Here is a 16,918-nt window from a genome sequence, read left to right as displayed (position 1 = left end):
CGGGCTCCCAGTCCTCAACGTACGTAGTACCAAGTAGACATTTTGCTTTTGGGCTTCGTCGTTATTCACGTCATTGTGAATCAGTAGAAACTAGAAAGATGCCAGACTCGTGCCAGAACGGTCGTGCAATTCAGACTCCCCATCTCACTCCCCGTACAATACTTCCCTAACTGCCCTCCAATTTGGGATTTCTCCGAACCCGCTCGGTTGGGTAATGACTTTGGCACGACACCACTCCTTCAGCGTGTCAATGCAGTGTTCACGCCCATATCCTGTCTCTTTGGCCCCTCCGAATGGTATCCCAAGGATGTTCCGGAAGTAGTTGTTGACGTACACCAGCCCGACATCCACCTTCTTCGAGAAGCGCCAGCATCTCTCGTTGTTCTGACTGAAGATGACACTGGTCAGGCCGTACCGGGACTCGTTGACGATCTCAATGGCTTCCTCTTCCGTCTCAAATCGCGTGACCGTCACGAGCACGCCGAACATTTCCTCCTGTGCAATGACCATGTCTCTTGTCGCGTCGGTGATGAGAGTGGGCGGCACGAAGAAGCCATTCTTGCACGCCGGATCATCTGGTAGCTGGCCCTGGGCCGCAATCTTGACTTTTCCTTCTTTCTCAAGATCCTTCGCTTTCTGCAAGTAGCCTAAGACCCTCTCCTGCTGCGCCTTGCTGACCTGGGGGCCTAGGTGGGTGGTTGGATTCATGCCATTTCCCGACTTGAGCTTCTTCACCCCGGCAGCAAGTTTGTCACAGAATTTCTCATACACGCCTTTCTGGACGAGGATCCTTGACGACGCGGTGCACGCCTCGCCTTTGTTGAAGAATGCTCCCTCCAGTGCGTACCCGACTGCGCGATCAAGGTTCTCAACGTCGTCAAACACGACGAACGCATTCTTGCCCCCCAATTCAAGAACCACGGGCGTCACGGTCTTTGCGGCTGCCTCGGCCGCCTTTGAGCCAGCAACGGTCGAGCCTGTGAAAGACACCATCTTTACAAGATCGTGCTTGATCAATGCTGAGGGCACTTCAGGCCCCAGGCCAGGCACAACCTGAACCACGTCAGGCGGCAGTACCTGGGAGATAATTTCGCACATCCTGATCACTGTCAAAGGGGCCTGCTCTCCAGGCTTGATGATCATGACGTTGCCCGCCGCAAGGGCTGGAGCCGTTTTACCACCAAAATGGATTGGGGGCCAGTTGAATGGCAGAATACCAGCGCACACGCCGAATGGCTCGTAGATGACTGTCGCATTAACACTTCCTCGCTGGTGGAACTCGCCGGGTAGTTTATCACAGATACTGCCAAAGAACCGAAAGATTCCCACAAGGAAACTAATGTCAAAAGACAGAGCATCCTGCTTCGGTTTGCCGTTCTCCAGGCAAAGTAACTCGGCCAGCTCGTCCTTGTGAGGCTCCAGAGCGTCCGCACACCTTAAGAGGAGGGCACTCCTTTCCGCCGGGGAGCGCCATCGCCAGTCGCTGTCGTATGCCTTTTGGGCGGCGCGGACGGCGGCGTCGACTTGAGTGGGTGTCCCTGCTTGGAGGCGTGTGATTACTTCACCTGTCGCCGGGTTGTGGATTGGGAATTGGAGCGATGAGTCGTCGGAGGAGTACCGGACTTTCAGGACCTCGGGGTATGTGGGAGGCATGGGTCTTGCAGAAATGAACCGGAGACCTTGATATTGTAAAATTCGAAGCAGCTCTCAGAAACGATGGCCGATTTCTCTTTGCAATCTGACGGTCTTGACAAAAGGTGCGAATGGAGGGCGCTGCAGCCACGAGCCATTGCATCCAAGTACATCAGAATATTCGCATGACGTCTCCGACTGCGACAACGTGATCTGACATTGGCTCCGGAGTTAATGGGAGTCGCTATTCCAGTGTTCCTACATTCGGAGTGGTGACTTTTGGTTCTGCCTTCACCCAAAAGGCAACGAAGTCTCCAATCACGCGCCTGTGGTCCATATTTTTGGGATGACACGTTTTTTGGGATGACACGTACATCACGGCATGTACCCGGAGACCCTTGTCTTCCTATCTAATCCCGCGGGCGGAGGGTGAAAGCATGGAGGATGGCCTGACCCGCAAAAGGCGGTTGATGTTGCGTACATCCCCGGTGGGGATTGCTCTATCAGACTACATAGAATAGAGGGCCCGTCAAAGCTGAGGAGGAGCAAGGCGCCCTTGCCCGAGATATATCACCACGGGTCTGGCCTCGATGTGTAAAGGCTCTGGACTACCTCGGCAGACACTGTGTGTTCGGATTTTGATATGGAAACTACTCCTGGGCCCCTGTGGAGGTGCTGCCCAACGGAAGCAGTTCTCCCCTTCGGCCGGAGCTCCTAGATTCGGGCTTTGGCATACGCTCTGAGCCAAGGACTAGACTTTTTTCCAACCCATCTATCGACCGCCAATGCTTCTCGCTGATTTGAAACAGAACACGGCTGATTCGGGTGTTTCCTTTCATCAACTCAGTCCGAACGTCATAAGTTTTTCAACAAGGTGTTTTTAGCCGAGGCAAATTCAGCTACGCGATTATCCTCTTGGGGCCTACAGTGTTGACACGGTCTGCGCGGTGTTTAGTTCTGTCCCAACTTATTCCATTCCACACTGTTCTACCCTATTGGGGCTGCTCGGACTCTTGAGAGCCCCTTCGACTGCCTTCAGGCTGCTGATAATCCAGGGTGTTGTCCTGTGTCTCTTGCTCGCCACCCTAACCGACGCCGCACACACACATAATGTTGAAGAACCTCCACAACGAATGTCTTCTGCACATGGCAGTTGTTATTACGCAGAGGCCGACGTCTAACTAGCCAAACGCCGGCTCCTGCTTCGCTTCGGGGACATCTTTCAAGTATCCGACCCGGTCTTTTGTGTAAAACTCGACGTCGATTTTGTTTCCGAGCCCGGCCTTATTGCCATCGAGGCCTCCTGCCTTCACGCACGTCATGTCTGGCATGACCTCCAACTCAGTGTACAAGCTAGAACCGCAGGTTGGACAGAAAAAATGCTTGTTAATCTTTCCCGAATCGCCGACGCCGTCCCAAGTCGAGGGTTGTCCTAGACAATACGTAAAAAGTACTCTTCAGCCTCCCTATCATCTATGCTATAGGGCAGTGGTGAATATTCAAATGAGTAGGTAGACTGGACTAACCTGAAGTAACCCGGAACGACGTTCGAGGGACCACGGCGTTGGAAGTGAAAGCTCCTCCGGTCCACTATTTCTCTTAGCAAAATGAGAAGAAATGCGCCAAGAATGAAAGCAACTTCCCCTCCCTCTTTTCCTCTAACGATGCATATATCACTTATCACACAGAACACTGTTCGAAATGGAACGAACCTTTTGGCAGTCGGTGCAGTGGCACAGGGCCGTGACTTTTGGCTCCCCCGTGAACTCGTACTTTATGGCGCCGCACATACAGCTTCCGGTGGTGGTCGTCATCTTGTCTTTGCTTGCCAGGTGTTGTCCCACAGCGTCAAGTCTTGTCCTCGGCGAGCTCATACAACCCTACAAGGATGGCTGGGAAGAAAACGTTCTCTGGTCAACTCAACTTCGTCAGGTCACAAAAGTCAAAAGACAAAAGAGAGAAAGAGGAGGGGCAGCACAGGACAAGAAGTATGTCGATAAGTAATGGTGGGACCTCTGTGTCACTGCCTCGTAAATGGTAAACCTCCAACCTCCAAGACATGAGGGGCAAAGGGAAGAGTGTTGCACTGCCCTCGCATTCTTCCTTGTTCTTTCCAGGTGTCCGCTTCCTGATCGCCGAAATCCCGCTCTTTCCACTCACTCCACCCTTAGGTTCCTGTGCTCCACTAAAACAGCTAGACATGTTCTTGCTCCTCCGTATGAGTGCCAAGTATATACGGATAGGACGAGGTAGAACACTGTAAATCGTGGCTGCGGTGTGGGGTCTAGCCTCAGCGGTGGAGACGCTTCTCCGCAAATGACGTAATGCGGGCTGCCCGTCTGGCGTCGTGATGTGCAGTAGTGGTTAAAAGGGGACACACATCTCCTTTCGCGCGACTCGATGGGTGTCCCCAGGAGTGCGCAACCACCGGCAAAACTACCGAGGCCCTGCATTCTGGACTCATCCTTGGCGTGGTGGCTAGCTGTTCCTGTAGATCAGCTCTGACATTATTATGTACAGTGCCTCGCATTGCTCGTCGCAAGCTCGTAGTTAGGTTTCATCACTATCCGTATGGCTGTCTTGGTACCAAGCGCCACATACCTCGCGGAATGTAAAAGTGTGAAAATCAAAGGCGGCGTATCTCATCATCCATGAAGCAGCTCAAATCACCAATCAAAGCCTCCGTGAAGCTGATTTCTGCAGCTCACTTCACACATAACATGTCATCTAGGACAACCACAGGCAATGGCTCCAGCCTTGGCCACCAATACACCCCCATACCAGTGCCAACTTGTGTCATCAACATCATGATTACTTGCCACCGTGCAAAGTGCTACTAATGGTCCATGAGTGCCCCCTCTGTCCTTGGCTGCCCGAGACGGTTCGCTGCTGATGACCGACTTTGCCTGTATCAGACGGACCATTCGTTGCTGCTTGTACAGCCACTCGGCAGTCTCCCAGCACATATTCTGGCCGAGACCTCTCCAGCTGCGGTGTTTGGTTGACGGACGTACGGACTCCTAGGTGCCCAGCTGAATCCTTTCACATCTGACAGCCTTTCCGTCCTGGTCATTAGATATCCGGTTCTGATTTTCTCTTTTATTCTCTGCTTCCACACGGTCTCTGCAATGTCGGATATCTGCAGATTGCTCATAGGCGTCCACATGATTATATCGTCTCCTTCACGTGTGGCATGTCTGTGACCGAGAAGGCAGCCGGTGTACTCAATGTCTCGTCGGAGCTGGGCATTGTGAAACCCGTCCGAAGACCTGGGCAGGACACGGCGAGCCGCAAGAAACAGTGTTGATATCTCTTATCGCCTCTGGAATACAGTGTTGATCCAATAAGATTTGCAGCCATGTAACTTGGCAACGCTGCAGTAGCGGTCACGAAGGCATCTATTGATCCTCGTCTGTGGTCTGCCTCCCTGTCCGTGGCTCCGGACGTGAGATATTGCCATGGTGAGCTCAGATGCCTTGCACTATGTGACATGCTTTGCTCTGTGCTTGATCAAGACCGGCCGCCCGCCTAAGATAGTTCTCTACGACTTCTCATCCCAGATGAGGCGATCACAACGTCTAGAACAAGTATAGTCGTGCATGGACTGCTCGGCAGCGACGAGACGTTTGTCAATAAATCGTCCGCAAGTTAACGGGGGACTGCCGCCACACGGGTTGCTGGAGGCAAAGAGGCAACGCGCAGGCTGTTCCCATGGATCTCGGCAATCCGTTGATGAAAAGCCTTGAAGTCGAGGCCTACGGATGATCGACTTGTCCTTAACATCTCAAATGCCTAGAACAGATAGACCCCGACATCGCGTTGAATGAGCCATCGAGTTTGGCCACAAGAGAGGAACGCCCGAGAATTGCACTGCCGCGAAATGCCAATAAATCGCTCCACATACTGTCGTAACCTTACATAATCTCGGTGCCGAAGATATAATACATCATCAACACCATCGATCTCTGCCAGTCTGTCCACGGATACGCCAGCAAGATATACTTTCCACAACGATTCAACCCATTTTGGCCTGGCAAGCCTGTCTCGACTTGATCAAGCAACTCGGAGACAAAGTCGAGTCGGGTCTGCATCACCCATGCCATATTACGTGCTGATCGGCTTGAAATGGCGATGTGTATGCCCTGGATTATGACAATGGTGCTCATCAAAGAAACCACACTCAGTTCCTGCCAAGGTCTTGTGGTTGGAAGCATTGTATGTACTGGCGTCGCGGTTGGCGGTCTTACTTGACGAGACACAGAAATAGGTTTGAGGCCAGTCTGTTAGTAGTGACTGTATGTCATGATGGTAGAAGTCCACTTTCAAAGGCGTCCGAGAGAGCCTTTAAGGATCTGGCTGGTGCGGTCGACGATAACTTCCTCCGGGGTATTAGAACTGACGATACACAAGAGATGCCTTGAGAGCCGCTGTTCGAGGTTTTCGAAATGGCCCCGCAGCTCCGAGGCTATGGCGCCTAAACCCTTGCACAGGTCTTGCACTTTTCTTGACGAATCGTAGCCTCAATTTTGTCCCCATCCGAGTCACATGAGAAATCGTCACAATAAAGAAGGAGATCTGGGCCCTGATAGTAGTTTTTAGGGAAGCCACCACGTTCCTGCTTGCATTCTCTCAAGACCTGGCGGACTATCGCTTTGAGATCATGGCTCTGAAGAGATGCACCAAGTAAGGCATCGCCTAAATCGAGACCAAGGCCGCGTGAATCCTCAAATCTCACAGCCTGGAGTCCAGTCGTGGTAGACAAGCCATTTTCCAGCCAAGATGCGGCTCGCATGGAGGAGACGGTCTTCACAGCTAACGCATGGCATTATCAAGATTGTTGCAGTATAATGGGAGCCGTGGGGTGCTTGAGAGCGCGTGCAAGTACTTGGTCAGTTCAACAAAGTAGTGAGTCAGCTTCATTCTCACCCACGCTCGACTCCGCACCAGATTTGATTCGGCCTCAATTCTCTAGATGGTCTGCTCTTTCTGTACCGATGAAGAACCGCGGGAGTACACGCCAACTACGCGCGCAATGGGCTGGTGCGTGTAGTCAGACCAATGCACCTCGCAGCCTTCTAATACAGACCTTCTGCAACTTGGACTTTCTTTCTGCTTAAAAAGAGTGTGCACGAGATGAAGCAGGCGGATGAGGCTGAGAATTCAGATGTTGAAACCACAGCTCGGCACGTGGGGAGAGGTAGCGGAAGAACAGCGGCCGATAACACCAACGCGCCTCCGTCTGTCAAACAAGGCAACAAGTCGTTACGTTGGCCCCGTGAATTTGACACGCTGTTTGGTGTTCCGTGAAGAAATCAATATCAGGATGAGGAAGGGCCAAGGGATGAGGCTGAGGTTGGAAGTAGGAGTCGCGAGACGGGCACCGGGATGGCGATCCGCGTCACAGTCACGCCATGACGTCAGAGGACCTGGCAGTCACCAGCATCATTGATCTGCGCACAAGGGCCATCAATTGCCTGTGAGATGACGAGGGCTGTAACCAAAAAGGTGCCCGAATTGAGTTAAAGGTGAGTGGAGGACGTAATGACGATGATGTGCTCTCTTTCTCCTTCATGACTTCTCTCGTGCAACTTCCATCCACTACCCAAAACCTACCGAAGGACTCCAAACGTAGCAGTGCTGTTGAATAACTCCAGGACACTGCGCTTGGGACTATACGTACCGAGGAAGTCGACGACCAGCTATTCTACTCGGATCTCTAGCGACCATCAGCAGCTTCGAAATGCCGCCTCGTCTCCCCCGAAACCTCCAATCCCTCGCACGTCCGCTCGTCTCATCGAGGTCTCCTTTTCGAACCCTCTCCACGACCCCTCGCACCTTAGCAGCAAACCAAGACCCTGACCGTCACCCCCATCCTCAGCGAGATGCACAATTAGACCGCGAGAAGATGAACCCCGAGGCGACGGAATACTCCAAATCTGGCACCGACGATACCTCCGCCGCAAACGAAGAAGCTGCCTTTGATCCCAACATCACGGATCCGCAAGAAGCAAAGAAGAAAGCTGGGGAAGGAAATCAAGTCAATCCATTGGATGCAAGCCCAGCCAATCCGGATATCAGCCAAGGCACAGCAGAGGAAGTAGGAGGAGCCAAGAAGAAGATGTCAGAAGGCGGAGGTGGGAGAAAAGGTGGTGGAGATCCGGGAAAAGGTGAAGAGAGCACTTGATATGGCCGAGGCTACATGACAGTTCTATACTTGCGGAAGAGCTACAGGAGCTGGGTGGTGATGTACATAACTGGGCGGGCATGTTCATTGACGAAAAGACGGAGTCGATCGTATTATCCTTCAACGCAGACTACGGGTATCAATAGAGCCTTCCCCTATATCCTACATTTCAACCTTTGGTCTCGATAGATCCGGTTAGGAATCTGCCTTCCATTCCTTAGACCCGAGCTGGAGAATTTCTTTTTGGCCAATCACCCATACTTGATCCTTGACCTCTCCTTTTTCGGCCTTGATCGCTGCAGCAACAGCTGCCTTTGCGATGATATCTGCATCTTGAGCCCACACATCCTTCAGTGACCGATGGAGTTTGCCCAATCCTGAAGCAAACCCCTGCAAGATGGACTCCACAAGCCGGCTCTCTTGACGCTTGCCGATAATAAGACCTGGTCGAAGAATAATCGTGTGGTCGAATCCGAGGGCCTTCACATCTTCTTCGATTTCGCCTTTCATTTTGGTATATCCAAACAATGAGTGAGGGTCGGCACCACCGGAGGAAATTAAGACATAGGTCTTTGTTCCGGCCTCTTTGGCAGCTTTGGCAAGCTCAATGTTCAAGTCGTGCTCAAGCTTGTACTGTTTGTCGAAGCCGCCCGCTGCAGCGCGCGTCGTGGCAAGACCACAGAAGAGGACAGAAGCCGGTGGAGACAAGGACGAGATATGAGCGGCCCATTTGGACGTATCCTTCTCAACGAACTCGTTGACTGGGATGGATGGACCTGCCGCAGCTGGAGGAGATCGTCGAGCAATGATCTCAATGCTAGAGAACTGAGAAGACGGATTGGTTCTCAGGGTTGACAGAATGAAAGAGCCCTGTTCCAGATATCAGCAGGGATGCATGTTTCGAAGCATGAATGGATTGGGGCCATACCACTAGGCCAGTGCTGCCGAGAATGAGAGCTTTCGCCATTGTTTGTTTGAGAGCTGATCAAGAGCAAAACACGGTGTATGTGCTAGCTGTTAGTGACTTCAAAACTGTAGAATCCGTGCCCTCATGTGACGATATATAAGTCTTGCAATTAACAGGAAGAGACTTTAGGCGCACCAATTCGGACATAACTGGTCGCCGGCAGCATCCGTATGGCGAGGCTTGACAATGACCACAAGACTGAGAAGCCTGGACGCGGCTCCGGACGAGAACCGAGGCAGCAACGAAAGACGTGGCAAGCGATGCCTGACACAGTTAGAAACTCTTGCTCACATCTTGCCCTTCGTTCACGCGCTCCAACCGAGCAAGAACCGGGCTAACGTTGATAGAAGGTTGCTGGGCACTCCGGACGAGTTCCGGACGTACCGGAATAACTTTCTTCCATTTCCGAGGAGGTGCCAAGGAGTCTTGCCAAATCAGGAAAAGCGGGCATTGGGAGATGCGAGCTTCAGCCTTGTGCCACGTGACCGTTATCCAGATCTGCTATTTCTGCGCTAGTGGAATTGCGTGATCAACCCTCCACCAATTTTTTTCCTCAGACGGGCTCTTCTCTGGCTGCCGATCGATAACGCAATTCCAAAAAATGGATGAGGTGGATGGAACTCGGTCGGCAGTCGGCCCTCGAGGGTCTATTCATTGTAAATGCGTCTTCGACCGGTAGGTTGGCGTCTTCTCATTCCTCATCACTCTCTTCTCTGCAAATCCTGCAACCATGCGTCTTGAAATACCCTCTTCCAACGGACCAGCGCCGGAGAGAGACTCCAAGACGGCCTCCCGTGCCTCGAGGAGCCTCCCTTTTGGTCAAGCGCCCTCCCTGTCCTCGGTCGCTGGCCCTACCTATGTGACTGCCCAGATACTCGTCCAGCAGGTCGCCTATGCTCTGTCAGACAAGATCTTCTCCTACTCCCCAGAGACATTTGATCTTGACGTCGCCGCAAAATCTTGGGCAGAGGCACAAGAGGTGAACATCAATGGGTACACGACTGGGATCCAACCTATGCAGATACGAAATGGAGCAGGATCAATTGCCCTCGGTTACATGTTCTCCAAGGATTTCGATCTGAAGAAGAGGCATATTCCCCAGGGTCTCCTTGCTCCCACGTCGGCGCTGAAGTTCTTGAGACCCGTACTTGATCAGCTCTCTCTCCTCTATTCCGTCAGCAACCCGTTTGTGGCTCATGTGGCGGCACTCGACTATGAAGGCGACAAGGATGGAGGTCTGGTCTCGGACTACGTCTCTGCCTTGTCTGCTGCCGAAGATCTAGGTCTGGCTTTGGTTGCTAGTCAGTCCGCATACGAGACACAGCATATGTCGCTTCTGGCCACTCTGCTTGCCCACGATGTGCCGACGCTACACGTCTACGATGGCCTGAGAATCGGGAGGGAAACCACACGGGTCATTGACATCCTAGACAGATCTGGTCTCAGCGGTGCGTACAGCTCGATCCTGTCCTCAATTTCGGATGAGGATAGGAAGCATTTGAACACTGAGGGTAAGGCATTAAGAACACTCCGTGCCCTTAACGACGAGCTCGGAACGGACTACAGGCCATTTGAGTATTTCGGACACGAACAACCCGAGGTTGTGCTAGTCGCGTTTGGCTCGGTGGAGTCTTCGCTAGCTGCACAGGCTGCAACGGTACTGGCCCAAACTGGTAGCAGGGTTGGAGCCATCAATGTCCGGCTCTATCGACCATTCGCCGAGGAACAGTTCTTGAAACTCATTCCTAAGGGCGTGAGAGTGATTGGTGTTCTAGGTCAGGTTGTCGATTCGCAGGCGGTGCAAGAGGCTGGTGTCCACTCCCGCCTTTATGAGGATGTACTTGCTGCCCTCTCTTATGGAGTGGCAATCCATGACCGCCCTGAAGTGCAAGAGCTGAAGTACGCCCGGGCTGAACGATGGACACCGTCATCAATCTCCTGTCTTTTCCAGATGCTCCTCGGCAAGGCTGCCGACAACCATGGCATCACTACGTTCTTGGATAACTCTGTCCAACGATACACTTTCTGGAATGTTGATGACGCACCGTCTGCATCTGCGGCTACGTTCCTGGCGGAAGCTCTAGCTGCTGAATCAGCTCAGAATGTTACGGTGAATACCACCCACGACAACTCCATACATGGGGGTGTTCACAGAGTCGATATTCGAAAATCTCCCAGAAGCCTTGACGCTGCGTATCCCATCACTTACGCCAACACGGCTGTAGCCACAGATGCCAGGCTGTTAGAGAAGATTAATGTGGTGGAATCTGTTCAGCAAGGCGGCAGCGTTATTCTCCTATTGCCAGGTGTCAAGGACGAAGACGTCGAGAAGAAACTTCCTGCAGCATTCAAGAAATCGATCCTTGAAAAGGGAATTAGTCTTTACCTGATCAATCCAGTCAATACTGCTCTCTCCGTTGAGAACCCTGAGCTTGAATCGCTCATGCTCCAAGTCGCCTTTGTCAGGGTCGCATTGCGCAACTCGGAGGAGCTTAGTCTACAAAAGCTGGCAACGATCAACAACAACCTCGAGACCCTCAAACAGGTGGCGGCTGATCTCGAGAAGACACTGCGCCAGGTCGAGGTGTCTAAAGAATGGGCAGAGGTGGAAGATGCAAATACAGCATTACCAACCAACATCTCGCCCAACAGCCTTACCTCCTTCGACAAGACAGAAGAAGAGCCGCCATCTCTCCTTCGTAGCTGGCAAAAGGCGGCCAAAGGCCTCCTCTTCAAGGAAGCTTATAATGTCTCAAGCGCCCTTCGACCGGACCTGCCCGTGAGGACTTACACCGTCCACGTCAAAGAGAACCGTCGCCTGACGCCCCTGACCTATGACCGGAACATTTTCCACATTGAATTCGACCTCGGCGCCTCTGGGCTCAAGTACGACATAGGTGAGGCCCTCGGCATCCACGCCGAAAATGACCATGATCAAGTCATGGAGTTCATCAAATGGTACGGCCTCAGTGCCGAGGACGTTGTGGAAGTCGCTTCGCGCGATGATCCAAATATTTTTGAGAACCGGACCATTTACCAGGCGCTCGTGCAAAACATCGACATATTCGGTCGCCCACCCAAGAAATTCTACGAGGCGCTTGCGGAATTCGCGGACGATGAGAACGAGAGGAAGAATCTCTTGACATTGGCCGGACCGGAGGGATACAAGGAATTCCAGAGGCGAGCCGAGGTTGACACCGTCACGTTTGCGGATGTCCTGCTCGAGTTCCCGTCGGCACATCCGTCCTTCCACGACATTGCGAGGATTGTTTCTCCGATGAAGCGTCGCGAGTACTCGATCGCTTCATGCCAAGCCGTGACGCCGACCTCTGTCGCCCTCATGGTCGTTGTCGTGAACTGGGTCGATCCCAAGGGCCGCGACCGCTTCGGTCAAGCCACGAAATATCTATCCGGTCTGAAAGTCGGAGCTCCAGTGACCGTCAGCGTCAAACCATCGGTCATGAAACTGCCTCCCAACTCGACCCAGCCGATCATCATGGCCGGTCTCGGCACCGGGTTGGCACCGTTCCGGGCATTTGTCCAACATCGCGCCATGGAGAAGGCGCAGGGCAAGGAGATCGGATCGGTGCTGTTGTACATGGGCTCCCGCCACCAGCGGGAGGAATACTGCTACGGTGAAGAGTGGGAGGCATACCAGGCCGCCGGCGTCATCACCCTGCTCGGCCGGGCCTTCAGCAGAGATCAACCGCACAAGATCTACATCCAGGATCGTATGAGGCAGACGCTGGACGACATCGTTAAGGCTTATATCAAGGAACAAGGAGCGTTTTACCTGTGTGGACCGACCTGGCCCGTGCCTGATGTCACGAATGTCCTTGAGGAGGCGATCGCGCGAGATGCAAAGGTAAATGGAGTCAAAAAGATCGATACCGCTAGAGAGATCATGAAGTTGAAGGATGAGGGGCGATATGTGTTGGAGGTCTACTGAAGCCGCTGAAAAACTTCTGATGCAGATTTGATGGCGTTTTGATGTTAACGATTAGACAACGGCGAGAGTCAGCTTGCGCTATCATAAGCTGTAGACCTCGTGAACAATTGAGATCTCCTGAAGTTGAATCTTTTCACTTTGGATATGGACTCGGGTCTGTGGTTCACACACAGGCTTGGAAGCTTGCAAGGTGCTTTTGACGAGGAGACACGACGCCGTGGAAGGGGATCTACGAAGGGGAACTCCAGTACGAACTGAGAGTGTGCCTAAACCGCACGAGTACAAGACCTCCAACGAGGGCGGTGCTACGTACATACCTCTGTCTCCGTGAAACTTGTAATACGTAAGCAGGAACTAGATAGAGGTAGAGAGCAACGACAGCCTACTCCGAGTCGCCTGAACTGGACAGCGTATCTTCGCCTGCTGTCGACGGCTCGTTCATGCGCTCCTCAATCAAGACTCGAATTTCTTCAAGGACATAATCCCCCGCGTGCGGATCTGCCTTGGTGTCGTCGAACTTGCCGCCGCCCGCGGACGACGTGTCCATGTTGTACCCGCTGGCCAGCAACAAGGTCACCAGTTCAGGGTCGTCCTGGACGTATGATAACGGGGTCGATCCCCAGTCGCTCCTCACGTTCACATCCGCTCCGTTCTCGATGAGCAGTTTCATGGTCGACGCCCGTCGTGTCGCCGCGGCCCAGAGCAAGGCAGTCATTCCCGCCTCGTCTCTCGCATTGATGTCCGCGCCGCGCTCGAGGAGTTGGCGGATTCTCACGTCGCGGCCCGCAGAGGCGGCGATGCGCAGGCCGGTGATTGTGGCGCTTTGGTTTTCAATGCCCAGCTCCCAGACTATCCTGGCAACCTCGCCGGTCTGATGCAAGAGAAGGAGGTCGAGCGCAGTCTGACCGTCGTCGTTTCGAGCCATAACATCGGCGTCATACTCCAGCAGAAGCTCGACAAAGTCTATGTTCTTCCGCAGCACCGCGACGTGTAGCGGCGTCATGCCGCCCTTGCCATGTCTCATGTCGGCTCCGTAATCCAACAGCAATGCTCCGACAATGACATGCCCGACATAGGCCGCCATGTGCAGCACGCTCCACCCCGACTGGTCAATAATGTCGACATCTGCTCCGTACCGAAGAAACAACCGAACAGTGTCTTCGTGTCCGGAGCTTACAGCCTGAAACAAGGCCGTGCGGCCGTACTGGTTCTGCACGTCGACTTCCATGCCGCTCTCGAGTAAGATGCGCACCGTCGATTCATGGCGCTGTCCTGCAGTGTGGTGCAAAGCAGTGAAGCCTGTGGTATCCTTGCAATAAATAATAGGCCGGTGATGGTTGATTAGCATTTGCACGATATGATCAAAGCCAGGCGGAGCGGATTCGTCCAAAGCTGTCCAGCCACTTTCATCTTGGATCATGCAATCAGATCCGTGATCAAGAAGCAGCCTCACAGTCTCGGTGTGTCCCTCGCTAGCTGCCCAGCTGAGCGGCGTTTTGTGCTGGTCGTCCAATGCGTCGATCTCAGCTCCGTTCTCAACCAGCATCGCTACTACTTGATCATATCCGTTGAATGCCGCTGCCTGTAGGGCCGTGCCATGTTCGCCACCTCGAGCATTGATATCAGCGCCGTGGTCGAGGAGCAGTTTCGCGCAGCTCGTGTGACCATAGGCGCACGCACCCTGTAGGGCATTTCCGTAGTCTCCACTCTCCTGGTTAACATTTGCACCATTCGCCAGGAGTACTTTGACAACGTCCGTGTGGCCTTTGCAGGCTGCGGCTTGCAAAGCGGTCCCGTAGCGCCCGCCTAATGCGTTGACGTCAATGCCCTTGGCTAACAGCAATCTGACTGATCCAACTAGGCCGGCGTGTGCGGCATAGTACAACGCAGACGGGAGAGTGTGCAGTGTCCTCGCAATATCTGGTTGGTCCATCCACGGCGTGTCCGGGTCATAGAAAAGAATCTGGCTGTGCAGTTGGGCATCTTGAGCGCTGAGAAGCTCGGTACACAAATAATTCAGGTCAATCGGAAGGTCCTTCACTTGCGGACTCGTGGACGAGAGGTTGAGCACCTTCAGGATCAACAACAGAAATTCGACGATGAGCGCTATGACGGGAGCGTTCTGGTCCATGTTGGCCAGCTTTGGGGGCTGGCCGGTGGTCGGAGAAATAGCCCTCTCAGCCGCAGCGGCCACGGCTTGGACATGATGAGGCCAATGTTTGGCAGCATAGCGGGCGAGGCAATAGCTCTCGGGACTTCTCGACGATAGGGTCAGCGGCGTATCAAACTGTCGAAGGTAAATTAAGCAAGTCTCCGCAATGCTCTTGTGCGCTGATAAGGGGTCGATCGCATAATAAGAGGCCTTGCCATCGCGGATCCTGGAGGAGACCAAAAAGTCCCGGACGGAAAGATGAGCCAACCGCAATTCTCTATAAGTGACAGTCTTGGTCTTGACCGTCAATACCCGAACCAAGGTGCTGTACGTATGAAAGAACCTTTGAGGATCGATCAGCCGCCTTCGAGCATCGTAGACTGGTCGTGGCGTCGCGGCCAAGTCGACAGCCATAACTTCCGCAATCTCTTCCAACCGGATTGGTCTTGCCGAGAAAGACAGCCACCGCAGCACATTCCTGATTGCCTCTTTTCTCGCATCGGTGATTGCTGAGAGCGCACATTCGTAGGTTTCTTCCAGGGTTGCGGGCAGGCGGTTGAGAGCATCTTCAAGCTCGGCCAGGGTGTGACATTCTCGCAGAGCTCCAATTTGACATGCCACCCACCGAAAATTCCCATTTGCGCCTTTGATGAGCGATGTCGCGATAACTTGCTGCTGGATTGGGTCCCATCTGTTCAGGACGTCGTCATCTTCGAGGGTTGCAAGGACGTGCTTTTCCACATCAGCGTCCACCACAAGCTCTTCAACCACAACAGTGGCACACTTCCATTTGCGATTGCGGATCTCGGCATCTATATCGGTGCGACTGGTTGCAAGAACGTGGATTTGAGGCAGGGTCCATTGCATGATGGTGTTGAGAAAGTTCAAGAACTCCTGCTTCTCCTTGCATTCGTCCACGGCATCAATGACCAGATAGAAGGGTGAAAAATCGCCGATGATAATTTGTAAGGTCCTCACAAGATCAACCGTCGTAGGTTGCACTGTACCATTGCGACAACGTTGATAAAGCGATGCGAGGGGTTTTGGAAGGTGACCCCTTTGTGATGACAGCTGTTCAACCAGTGATCGGAGAAGTCGATTATGATCTTGAGCAATGGATTGATTGTTGAAGTCGAAATAGAAGTATGCGATTCCGGCATTTGCTTGGCTCTCACAGTCCTCCATCAGTGAGTTAATGATGGCAGAGCAAAGAACAGTTTTACCGCAGCCAGCATTTCCCTGGATCCACAAAACAGAACGAGGTGAGCTCTTCCATTCTGCGAACTCTGGGCCGTCGAGCAGCCAGGATCCCGTTTGTGGCCTATGCTTCGCAGAAGCGTCCAGGTGGCTAGATCTGGGGCTCGGTGGATCCAGCCAGCGGATGATCTCCCTCGAGTCTTCCCTGGTGTAGAATTGGTCGATAGTATCTTGAATGGTGTTGCTCTGGCTAATCAGAATCGACGTGCCGGCCTGCTGCAAGATCTCATTGAGTTTAGATATCCTTTCTCGAAGTCTGCGCACCGTGTCGGCAGTGAAGGGATACAACACGCGGATCGTGCGCGACATGGTCTTCCGTATGGACCGACGCTCGTCTTTCCGGTATTTCAAAAGTCTCTTCAGTTCAGTGTCCAACTCCGCAATGCGGCCGCTGCATGATTCGATCAGTGCAGCGACCTGGGTTTCTTGATCCGTGTCGATGCGGCTGTCATTAACTGATCTTTGGAAGAGCCTCAAGGTCTGCGTGAGGTGGTTGGTCTCGTCGCAAAGGCATTCAACATCATTTTCTGCCTCGCGGTATGCGTTGTAGTAATTGATCAAGCCGGCACAGACTTGGAGTCCTAGAGATACAAGGCCAGCTAGACTGGCAGCCAGGCCAACTTCAGCCATTACCCAGGAGTGGGTGCTTGAAAGAGCGTCCACCGGAGGGTGGGCTCTTAGACGTGTAACTAGATCGACAAGCAGACGTCCAGGCCACGGGCTCTTCCTTTATGGAAACACATTCGATGCAGCACCCAGGATGAAAGCAGGGAGCAT

General features: G+C 53.1%; 6 protein-coding genes across 6 annotated transcripts; 2 read left to right on the top strand and 4 right to left on the bottom strand.

Moving 5' to 3' along the window:
• Positions 1–144: 144 nt before the first annotated feature.
• On the bottom strand, positions 145–1,653 carry Z519_03101 (uncharacterized protein; the record flags this gene model as incomplete). Its single annotated transcript, XM_016760854.1, has 1 exon — positions 145–1,653. The coding sequence occupies one exon, from the start codon at positions 1,651–1,653 to the stop codon at positions 145–147; it is 1,509 nt and encodes a 502-aa protein (XP_016622704.1).
• Positions 1,654–2,813: 1,160 nt separating this feature from the next.
• Z519_03100 (uncharacterized protein) lies at positions 2,814–3,446 on the bottom strand (the record flags this gene model as incomplete). The annotated part of the gene is made up of 3 exons (XM_016760853.1): positions 2,814–3,064; positions 3,159–3,222; positions 3,345–3,446. The coding sequence occupies 3 exons, from the start codon at positions 3,444–3,446 to the stop codon at positions 2,814–2,816; spliced, it is 417 nt and encodes a 138-aa protein (XP_016622703.1).
• A 3,926-nt stretch (positions 3,447–7,372) lies between these two features.
• Z519_03099 (uncharacterized protein) lies at positions 7,373–7,816 on the top strand (the record flags this gene model as incomplete). Its single annotated transcript, XM_016760852.1, has 1 exon — positions 7,373–7,816. One exon carries the CDS (start codon positions 7,373–7,375, stop codon positions 7,814–7,816), a length of 444 nt encoding a protein of 147 aa, XP_016622702.1.
• A 195-nt stretch (positions 7,817–8,011) lies between these two features.
• Positions 8,012–8,783, bottom strand: Z519_03098 (uncharacterized protein; the record flags this gene model as incomplete). Its single annotated transcript, XM_016760851.1, has 2 exons — positions 8,012–8,686; positions 8,745–8,783. The coding sequence occupies 2 exons, from the start codon at positions 8,781–8,783 to the stop codon at positions 8,012–8,014; spliced, it is 714 nt and encodes a 237-aa protein (XP_016622701.1).
• A 730-nt stretch (positions 8,784–9,513) lies between these two features.
• On the top strand, positions 9,514–12,732 carry Z519_03097 (uncharacterized protein; the record flags this gene model as incomplete). The annotated part of the gene is made up of 1 exon (XM_016760850.1): positions 9,514–12,732. The coding sequence occupies one exon, from the start codon at positions 9,514–9,516 to the stop codon at positions 12,730–12,732; it is 3,219 nt and encodes a 1,072-aa protein (XP_016622700.1).
• A 382-nt stretch (positions 12,733–13,114) lies between these two features.
• On the bottom strand, positions 13,115–16,771 carry Z519_03096 (uncharacterized protein; the record flags this gene model as incomplete). The annotated part of the gene is made up of 1 exon (XM_016760849.1): positions 13,115–16,771. One exon carries the CDS (start codon positions 16,769–16,771, stop codon positions 13,115–13,117), a length of 3,657 nt encoding a protein of 1,218 aa, XP_016622699.1.
• Positions 16,772–16,918: the final 147 nt, after the last annotated feature.

Source organism: Cladophialophora bantiana (genome assembly GCF_000835475.1).
Source record: "Cladophialophora bantiana CBS 173.52 unplaced genomic scaffold supercont1.4, whole genome shotgun sequence".
NCBI classification, from domain to species: domain Eukaryota; kingdom Fungi; phylum Ascomycota; class Eurotiomycetes; order Chaetothyriales; family Herpotrichiellaceae; genus Cladophialophora; species Cladophialophora bantiana.
Note: the sequence above shows the minus strand (reverse complement) of the source record. Positions and strands in the feature narration are given on the sequence as shown.